Genomic DNA, 10768 nt, shown 5'->3' with positions numbered 1-10768 from the left:
GGGTTGTAGTCAGTGGTGACATCTGTGAGCTACAGAGCTGCGGAGGTGACCCGGATGTGGAAGATTCCAGTCGGACAGATCACATCCGGTGTAGATGTTCTGCCTTGTTGTTGCTCTGTAGCCTCTCGGTTTTGTTGCAACTTCAGTTTAACGTTATTTCCAGCCAGCATGTCTCGGGGGTCGAGTGCAGGGTTTGACCGCCACATCACCATCTTCTCCCCGGAGGGAAGACTCTACCAAGTCGGTGAGTAACGTCGGTGAAATGAACCAAACTCAACTTGCTCAGTCATCACTACTTGCTAACAGGCTAACATCAGCTAGCAGCTCCTTGCTAGCCCATTCATAACTCGTTATTTAGAAAAGGAGTCGGTGCATCGTGATCGGTCAGAATATGAGCTACTGATATATGATTAACTGTAATTGATCATAGTTATGTAGTAATTAAGTAACTAACAGGATCGTTTTGTTGGTGGTGCTAGCTTCTTAGCTACCTTCAGTTAGCTGCGCAGTGCTACTATTAACTCATGTTTAACGTTAGATTAACATTTGTATAAGAATTTAAATTAATTCCTTATTTAGCTAATGTAGCAAATAGACAAGTAACCTTAACCCGCTAGTAACCCAAACTCACGATTGTATTAATTATAATTTATATAATGATGAAGTAAGTCATAACTATGAAATGTTGGTTTAAGACCAATTTTAATTGTCAAAAGAAAATCTGTGAAACATGAGAAAACACTACTCATACGTTACAACGGTATAAATTGTGTAATATTGAATAGTTGTGCGTATGTAAAATGAAGTTACATGTAAAACGACTAACTTGGTAGGTTTGTACAGAATTGTCCAAACGTTGAAGTGCAATCTTCCCCTTCTCTCTGTCTGCAGAGTACGCCTTCAAAGCCATCAACCAGGGAGGACTCACAACCGTAGCGGTCAGAGGGAACGACTGTGTCGTGGTTGTCACACAAAAGAAAGTTCCAGTCAGTATACACGCTCACATTAGTACACACATACATACACATATACATACACATACACACACACACACACACACACACACAGACGTTTATGTTTCTCTGTCCTCACAGAGAATGTGGTCCGATTCCACAGCTTGCGTTACTTGTGGTGTATGTGACCGAGATATCTTTCTGTCTTTGTCATGTGTGTTTCTCAGGACAAGCTGTTGGACTCCTTGACAGTCACACATCTGTACAAAATTACAGAGGGCATCGGCTGTGTTATGACTGGCATGACAGGTAAGCAATGTCTCGTCCATCTGATGGTGAATACTCCTAGTCAGTCATTTAAAATGACATAATGTGTCAGTGGCGGCCTTGTCTGACAACCATGTTGAGAGTATTGAATCATCCGTCTCTACGACTCCTCTTGTCTCATGGACACATTTGTGCAAAGAAGTTCATCATATTCTTTCACTGTAAAAATGCTCATGTTTGTCCTCTTCCTCCCTCCAGCTGACAGCAGGTCCCAGGTGCAGAGGGCTCGGTATGAAGCAGCTAACTGGATGTATAAATACGGCTATGAGATCCCTGTGGACATGTTGTGCAAACGCATGGCGGACATCTCCCAGGTCTACACACAGAATGCTGAGATGAGGCCGCTAGGCTGCTGTGAGTAGTTCGCTGAGTAGTCCTTTATGATTGTTAGTGTTATATAATTGTTTCTTATTTTAACCAAAACTGACCTGTTAGAAATGTTCAAAACCACTTGTTGTCGTCCATTTTCTAAATAATATATGTTTCTTCATGACCAGAGCCGGTCCATTCTTTAATATTAACATTACTTTGTGATGTATTGAGATCTATAGTGAAAGCTGCTTTGCTAAGAGTGTTGTTAATATTGTGTAAACGGCGTTTCAGAGGCTTTTCATCACAGCTTGATTCTGAACACGGCACAGAATATTTGCAGCTTCATTTTACATGTTATATCTTTGAAACCTGATATTGGTCCAGCCCTTGAACATGGCTGTTAGAAACAATCTTTGAGTAAAATATATTTGTCAAAGTGCTGTTTAGAGCATTAACCAGATGTTTGAACAGATCATTCCCCTCTGCCTTAAGGTATGATCGTGGTTGGGCTGGATGAAGAGTTGGGTCCGCAGCTCTATAAGTGTGATCCAGCCGGCTACTACTGTGGCTTTAAGGCCACGGCAGCTGGAGTCAAACAGACTGAGGCCACCAGCTACCTAGAGAAGAAAGTCAAGAAGAAACTGGATTGGACCTATCAGCAGACCATAGAGGTAGCGCACACGCAACCTGACGGATCAGGGCTGAATGTCATGGAATTATTTGGGAATTTCTTTGGCAGGAAAAGTGAAGGAGTGCTTTGGGTGTCAGAAAATGTCACGGAGGAAATGTCCCTCTACTGGAATATGACCGCACTACTTAGTGGCTCTTTGAACAACTGAAGTGGAAACCAAACGCTTGCAGCCATTGATGCAGTTAAACAAGTCCGGCTCTCTAGGAATCCAGATAGTAGTCTAATAAAAACTGATTTGTTATTTAGTAGATATTCTGTTCAAAATATTAGTTAATATTTCCCAGATATTAATGTACTCCCATTGGTAGAAGAATAAGAAGTCAAAGCAAACAAGTGAAATATGTCACACAGAGAGCAGGTGGACAAACATTTTTTTCTAACGTCTTTTTAAAATGTCAACAGATATTTAAACACATTTATACATTATGTCCCATCTTTCTTGGTTATTTGACACTGTGGGCTCCCGTTTCCAAAGGTTCATTTTATTTCCTTCTCCCCTGCTTCCTCTCATGCGTCTCAACAACTCTCCCTCTCTTCTCTACACAGACGGCTATCTCGTGTCTGGCGGGCGTTCTGTCCATCGACTTCAAGCCCTCGGAGCTGGAGGTGGGAGTCATCACGACAAAAGAGTCAAGATTCAAGTGAGTATTTATCTGATTTAAAGTGCTGACACTGGGGGGGAAAGTGAAAGTGCTGAAACGTGGTAATGTCTTGGCATTGTTAATAATGCATCAGAGCTATTTTAAAAAATTAATAAAAAACAGAATAGTGTTGTAATGGAAATTCCCCAAAACAAAAACCAGGGATGAGATCAAAGCAAGGGCTTAAATGTGTTCTCAACATGTCCGTGTGTGTCCGTGTGTGTCCGTGTGTGTCCGTGTGTGTCCGTGTGTGTCCGTGTGTGTCCGTGTGTGTGTGTGTGTGTGTGAGAGAGAAAGGCTTATAAAATCTGGCGTAACAACAAATGATGACCGTTAACTTGTGTGTTTGTGTTCCAGGATTCTGTCCGAGGCTGAGATCGATGTCCACCTGGTTGCTTTGTCTGAGAGAGAGTGAGGAAAGCTCTGAAAAGGATGAACGACAACACACAACCCCCCCCCCCCCCCCCCCTACACACACACACACACACCTCCTCCACACACAGGTTTTTCTCATCCTAGAAGGAAGATTAATGAGGAGTTGGTATCATCTTGTTCAGAATCGGCGGTACCGCACAGTGAGGTTGAGACACACAGAAAAGATAAAACAGTAAAGAACAATATGGTCCTCATTAGCAGCTTGGGTAGAATATGTTACCCACCTGCACTTACCCCTCCACCCTGACTGGTCATAGCCAGGACCTGACTGGAACCAATATTATGTATTGCATTTCTAGCCATACTGCAGGCAGCTGCCAAATGTCACAGAGACATTCATCATTGTGTGGATGGAGCTCAGCCCAAATGACTTCCGTTGACGAGCGTGACATGAGCAGATTGGAAGAACGGGGTGTGGTGACACTACAACTACAGCACAATACCTCTTCTTACAACTTACCGACTCTGTTGTTCAGTAGCTTCTCGAGTCACTGTCATCAGAGCTTCCAATCTCATTTACTCAGGGCCGCCACAACGCGTATCTCCCCCCATTTAATACCCGGCTTTAAAGTCGTCCCCCCCCCTCCACTGTCTCTAGTTTCAGGATGATGTTTACGCTGTGGTGTACTCGGGGAACAGCTGTGGGAATTCTCCCATCATTGTCACACCCTCGTTCAGGTCTGCTCAGGTCAACGTCAACGAGAAGTCACTGATTACATCATCCTCTCCCGTGTCTCGATCCTCCCGTCTGCTGCCACTGCTGTACATTACTGCACTTCTATTAAAAGCAATGTTTTTATCCAACACTTGAGTTTCCTTTTCTTTGCGTATCACCGCCATGAATTTGAAGTAAAAGTGAAGCGGGTAATTCAGACTTGAGGGCAGCATGTGCTTGTCTGTCCATGTTACAGTTCCTTTACTGTGGGAGTGAACATTACTTTCACATTCAGCGTTGCCAATTTATAACTCCATATGTTTTAGATTTCTGCAAAAATACAGCTCACTGGGGTGTATTTTATATGGAAGGACAATATAAATACATTTGTATTTGCATTGTTTCCCTCTGCTGTCGAAAGGTGCTAAAGTTAAAAACATACTAGCTGGGTAAAAGTCTGAAAGGGACTTTGGGGAGAAATATCACTACAGCAGTTGCACTGCTTGTCTCATATGATAGTGGTTGGTGGGTGGGGGTGAATACTGTGTCTTGTGTATGCATAATGTGTTGTACTCCCCCAAAGATCGCATGTATGCAGCTCTTTTAGTATGCTTTTACTCCAAACAGTCCACCATGAACACTGCAGCAAAGCATAGATGTTTCTTTTTGGGAAAATATTTGTGGTGTCTACAATTTAGGCACATTAAAAAGGGTCTTGCAAATATTTAAAATATATTAGTTTTTATAGTTTGTATTCACAGCTATTATAAAGTTACATTACATCTCCATTGTATGTTAAAAGTTGCAGAGCGTAAAGCCAACACACTGAGCTGTTTTATAATCATAGACTTTCATAAGCGTAATTAGCAGTTTGACGCTTGATATTTATTTTACTGGAACTGGAGTAAAACTCCCTTCCTCCCCTCCGCCCCGAGCTTGAATGAAGCGTCCTGTTGTTCGGCGGAGATTCCCTTCTTTGGAGGAACTAGAAGTGGAATGTCGCGAAACAGCTGAGTGTTCTGTTCCTGGGAATTTCCTGTCCCTTCCTCCTTAGCCCCGCCCTCTTAAAAACTTCCTGGTTTAGATAACCGAGTGACCGTCCTCACAATTCCCCTTATGCTTCTTATCTCTTTCTGCACACACACACACAGTTAGAGGAACTGTTGAGAGTTCAATTAGCCGTCAGTTCCTCATTCAGTGGAAACGAGTTATCGGCCCTTTCTTGCGTGACATGAAAATAAAACTCAAACTCAGCTGTGATGTTTGGGTGGAGGCCTTCACAGAAGCAGACATACTGACGGCGGCAGAGAAGCCAAGTGGTAAAAGTGATGTCTGGTATAATCGCAGCCTTGTCGTATTGTCAGGCGCTGTTGATTATACGTTGAGTTCTTAATGAGCTTTCTCTCCAAACTAGTTACCATCAATGACTAACTGTAACCTTCCAATCACATCCCCACAAACATGCACACACAGATTTTGTACTGTTAAATATGAGTGTCTTTAATTTAACTGGAGTGTGCTGGACTGTTTGCTGCCTGACATATACAACCTGCTCAACTGTACACATTCACAGCTTCCATAAAAAATACATCTTTGTATACACAGCATTTACAATATCATACAACAGAGCTGTTGCAGGTACATCTGTGTGGATGGATGTTGCTGTTTTTCTTTGTGACAAATGATTGGTGGTGTCCACAAATTACAAGCAATCCTCTCATCATACAGCAAAACTCATCCCGTCGTGGTGTAGTCAAAGCTCGGCGTGTTCGCTCTCCCGCAGCCTGGGACGGACTCGTTGTTGCCGTCTGTCCATCTGTTCCGTCGGCCGCCGTTCCCCCCTCCCCCCCACCAACGCTGTCGTGTGACGTCGTTGCAGGAAGTAGTAGACGTGCAGAGCCCGTTCTCTTGTCCTTTACCGTCATCATCGCATCCTCCTGCCTCTGTAACTTCCTCCCCCCTCCTTCTTCCTGCTAATGTCCATTCCACTGTATGTCGTCATAACCCACCTGCAAACACAGATAAAAAAAAAAAAAAAAGGTCACACACTGGCCAGTGAGCTCATTTTAATGTCACGGTCGGCAGCTCCGCATTCTCAACACGCACCTCCTCGTCGGACTCGTCCTCCTCCTCCTCCTCGCTGTCGTCCGACTCGCTGTCGGGCAGCTCCCGCAGGTCAGGATTGGTCAGCGAGTACAGCTCTTTCCGGATGTCGTCGTCGCTGCGGCCGTAGGTGAGGTGGAAGGGAGTGTGGCCCCCGGAGGTCAGGAGGTTGGGGTCTGCTCCTTTCTTCAGCAGCAGTCTGACCAGCGAGAGATTCTGCTGGTCCACGGCCAGGTGCAGCGCACTGCGACCGTTACGCTGCTCCTACAGGACAGGGAGAGATTCAAGATTTGAATTAGTGACAGGTGGGGGTGCTGGTCCTTAAAACAAATGAAGAATTCTATACGTACATATATACTATGTAAGTGTATATTCTAACATATAGCTTTGGTGTGTGTACCTTTGAGTTAATGTCAGCTCCAAGATCCACCATGTTCTCCACCAGTGACAGGAAACCCTGAACTGAAGCCAGGTGGAGGCAGTTCTGACCTGCAAGAACACAATCACAGGAAGAGCTTAATAACTGACACAAGACCGGCATACGTCATATTTATGTACCTGACGTTTTCTAGGAAAAAGGTGGATCTCAAGTTAATTAAGATTTAGCAACAGCTAAATAGTATTTGCCCGGACAAAGTATTGATACTTTAATGTGGATTTATATTATTCTGCCATGTTGATGCTGATTACTAAGGGACAACAGGCTTTTGCACAGGTCCTTTTTATTCTACATTATATTTGTTACATTTTTTATTTTACATTTAAAAATGTGGTTCCCCCAAAGAAGAATCAGACATGTCCACAAGTCTTACTCTATTTGAAGCCTTAGCGTCTACCATCAGGAGCCACGTAATAGATGGGTTTTTGTCAGGAAGTGATGGCGTGAATATGGCATTCCCCTCGCTTGCTTAAAATGTTTCCTTCCCCCTAAACATAGTGTTCAGGGATAATGGGAGGATGGAAGTTACTCTTTTCGTGCCCACCCTTCCTCCGTCTAAATAGCAGCTAAGACCAGCAGCAGACTGGTCAGTGTCTGGTCTGTTTCCAGGTGGAAATTACCTCCATAATATTCTAATGTCGAAACGTAGTCATTTAGCCAAGCCCTGCTAAATACAAACATTTCTGTTCCAAGTCGATGTTCCAACATCGACGACTGAAGCATTTATCAGAAATGTGGTAAACGGTCAAAGAACCGCCATCCTCGTTCTACAATCTCACCGTGATAGTTGCAGGCGGCCATCACCGTGTGCAGATGCTCCGGTGGACAGTTCTGCGTGAGGACGCTGAAGCACAACAGGTTACCGTGGCGACAGGCGATGTGAAGAGGCGTGTCCCCGCTGTCGTCCACAAGTGTGGGGTCGCAGCCGGACACCAGCAGGCGCTGGCACACGTCCGCCTGGTCCGTTATTACTGCCAAGTGGAGAGGAGTCTGGGAAGAGAAAGAAGTCGGGGGAAGACGGGTGAGTTGCCGAGTCAGAGGACATTTTTATTACTCTTTACGTGAGGATAATCCCCTTCAATACCTGTCTCTGGTCGTTTTGTGTGTCGAGGAAGTCTGTGTTCTTGGACAGGTCTATCATGCCTCTGATGTAGTCCTTGGCCTCGTGGATGATGGCCAGGTGGAGCAGCCTATAGAGACAGAGAGGGGTGGTGGAAAACCTGTTACAATACACATAAACAACACAATCTAATCTATAGTATTATTGTTTTTTTTCATCCCACAAGGAAACTAGTGACAGTCACTTGACGTTATGTAAGACAGTAAATAACAGCAAATAACTCAGTTTGTGGTTTTCTTCTGATACCGTTACTTTTGAACAGTGAAAAGCTGTCTTTAGCTAAGATTGTGCTGAATCAAGTGCAGACAAGTTTTTTTTAGATTATTGCAAAATATTCAAAAATCAGCTCTGAAAAAGTTGAACAATGTTGTGTGACTTATACACATTCCCGTTAGCAGGAAGTATAATCCGTAAAGAACAACGTCAAGTAGAACACAGAAGTTCCCCAAGTTTACGCAATTGAATTACTTAATTGTTTTCTTTTCATTTAGACTCAGATCAAATTGATAGTTTTGTAAGCGGAGCGGAGCAGCTAGTATAGCACTTGATGTATTGGGAACAGTTGCCTTAGGATGCCATTACAGGAGATGAATGTAAACAAATGTAATAAAGGCCCCCTAGAAGCTGTTGATGGCCTCCAAGTGTTCCCCAGACCCCACGTTGAGAACCTCGTATGCCCCCTGAACTTTAAACATGATTCCAGGCCTAATATGAGACCGTTTCGGCTCTTCGTCCTGATTAATAAAGTCACGTTGTTCAACTTTTGACGCGATAGCGCATCATGTATGCACGTGCCATAAGTACAGTTACTATACTGTTCTGAGTCTGAACTATTAACTTCATATTTGGAGTCACCCTTAATGTTCTTCCCCCTGGTCTAATGACAGCAACGAGCCGCAGACACGTATTCCAGAAGTGGGTTTCGCCCTCAAACCTCCGCACACTTAACGTTTTGTGTAATTTAACTTTTTCTTGTTTTGTTTTTTTCCCTTCTTCTCGCATCACGGGAGCGCGCGTCGGTCGGATTCCTTGGCGGCGCGCCCGGGACTTTCCCAGTCTGACCCTGCGGCCATAGTAGATTCCCTCCTGATAATAGCCTTTTGTTTACGTCCAACACCGCAGTGCCTGGCCGCAACTAAACCCGTTATCAAACCGGACACCCGTTATGTGTATTGTTAACGCTGCGGCGACGTCGTTTTTAAGAGCCCTAATACTACATGAAGCCCCAACACGGACACAGTTGGGCCTGTTCCTTTGCATTGTAATGACAGGCTAGAGGCAGACATTCCCCACAGGAAAGGGATCAAATTACCTCCGAGACCCGCGAGCTGGGCCTTCTTCTACAAGCCGAGCCGTAACGTTACATTCAGACAACTCGTAAATATCCCCACGGTTTATCCTGGTCCGACTTACGTGTCTCCGTCCTCCGTGATTTGCGTTTTCCATTCGTGCGGCTCTCCGGTTGCAGTGAGAGCTTGTTTGCGCTGCGGCGGCTCGCACTCCAACTGGAGCTGACGGATCTCGGCCGCCACAGCCTGGTACTCCTCCTCCTTCAGCGAGTCCAAGCCGCTGTCCAGCCGCTCCTCCGTCGACGGAGCCGGCTTCCCTTCTTTCGACTCCCGGCCGTAATCCATTTGGTTTAATATACTGGTCCGGTGCAGGGCCATGGTGGCTTGTTGTTCGGGACGAGGGTGCGCTTAGTTGTCTGCGGGCGGAGTTGTGCAGATGGCTGTTAATGCCCTTCTGCTGCGGCGGGGCGGAGCTAACGACTAGGTGGGGGATTTCCAGAACACTGTCACTCAGAATAACACAGTGTACAGAGGCGCTGGCACCAAGAGGGGATTTCTATTCAGACACATATAAATACACTCCCCAGTTTGTCACCAAGAGAGCAAAGTCTCTTTGCAGGCTACACTTGCACACATTTCTGCAGTATTTCAGTCTTTGCATAAGTGTTTCCTCAACAAATATGCATATATCATCTCTATCTACACCTCCAACTTGAAATCAGCAGTTAGTATGCAAACTATATAGTATTATAGTATTGTTAGTATGCACTGCTAAGTCAACAAGAATAGGGGAAAATCAGAATAAGTTGAAGCACAGGCTTCTGGTGCATTTATATGGTTGCACATATGTGGTTGGTGAGGGGTGGTTGCATGGAGAGTCCTAAAACTGGAACATTCGTCAGCACGTCTCTGCTGAATCTCTTGGACGGAAGGAAATGTTCAATGCCCCCCCCCCCCCCCGCACACACACACACCTTTTTTTCTCCAAAAAAATCCTTATCAGTTGTTTCTTGCAAGCGTCAAACCAACTGTGCTTATAGAGAGTGACGCCACCACTGATTTTATACTGAGATGAGGATCAAACTCCCACTGGTTATGTGACAGTGCCTTTAATAACCCAGCATCGGATCACTCATTCAATTCCTCTGCGGATGAAAATGGAAGGACTCTAAGGCCGCGAGACTTGGCGAGCGTGCGACCGTTCCCTTTCAACAAGAAAACAAACATTGAGTCGAACGTGATGTTCCGGAGGCCCTGAGGGAAACTCCGGGCTTGTTTTACCTCCCATTGTTCCGTCTGTGCAACCAGTTAGACGGGGAGGCTCAGGCCCCGCCGCTCTCAGCACATATTTTACTGTCACGATAGTGACTGTTGAGCAGCACATTTATGCAAATGCATGCTGTTTCTGCTGAGACTCCTGTGCACCGTTAACTAGATTTGGGTATTTACCATGTTGCACAGGGTTAAACTGAGAATAATGTGCTGTGCTGTCTCAGTTTGACATTGCATTCTGCGTCTGTATGTCAGTTTCTGCTGCAGCGATGGAAAGACTGTAGAGAGGACAACAAACCGCCCTCGGTTCATTCTGAGTACATGCGATGCATCCACAGTGAAGACAAGACCTCTGTTTGAACCGTAATAAGGTGAACGGGGGAGAGGAATGCACACAGCAGGCTGGAAGGGATTGTGCTACACGTTTGCACAAAGCTTTATGTATTTAGACCTGAATTTAATATTTCAAGTATATTAGAAACATTTACCAAAGTTCTACACCAGTCTACATTGCTCAGCTTTCCATTTGTG

General features: G+C 44.9%; 2 protein-coding genes across 2 annotated transcripts; one reads left to right on the top strand and one right to left on the bottom strand.

The window, feature by feature from the left end:
* The first annotated feature begins 64 nt into the window (after positions 1-64).
* On the top strand, positions 65-4165 carry psma6a (proteasome 20S subunit alpha 6a). Its single transcript, XM_076107803.1, has 7 exons — positions 65-244; positions 892-986; positions 1181-1262; positions 1479-1634; positions 2085-2263; positions 2830-2924; positions 3282-4165. Exons 1-7 carry the CDS (start codon positions 169-171, stop codon positions 3337-3339), a joined length of 741 nt encoding a protein of 246 aa, XP_075963918.1. The 5' UTR covers positions 65-168; the 3' UTR covers positions 3340-4165.
* Positions 4166-4738: 573 nt separating this feature from the next.
* On the bottom strand, positions 4739-9403 carry nfkbiab (nuclear factor of kappa light polypeptide gene enhancer in B-cells inhibitor, alpha b). Its single transcript, XM_076108017.1, has 6 exons — positions 9090-9403; positions 7641-7746; positions 7336-7546; positions 6518-6606; positions 6121-6381; positions 4739-6023 (listed from the first exon to the last, which is right to left on the bottom strand). The coding sequence occupies exons 1-6, from the start codon at positions 9341-9343 to the stop codon at positions 5988-5990; spliced, it is 957 nt and encodes a 318-aa protein (XP_075964132.1). The 5' UTR covers positions 9344-9403; the 3' UTR covers positions 4739-5987.
* Between the last annotated feature and the right edge of the window lie 1365 nt (positions 9404-10768).

Source organism: Anarhichas minor, unplaced genomic scaffold, assembly GCF_050575085.1.
Source record: "Anarhichas minor isolate MPS153535 unplaced genomic scaffold, ASM5057508v1 ptg000040l, whole genome shotgun sequence".
Lineage (NCBI taxonomy): Eukaryota > Metazoa > Chordata > Actinopteri > Perciformes > Anarhichadidae > Anarhichas > Anarhichas minor.
The sequence above is the reverse complement of the archived record's forward strand: the minus strand, read 5'-3'. Positions and strand labels throughout refer to the sequence as shown.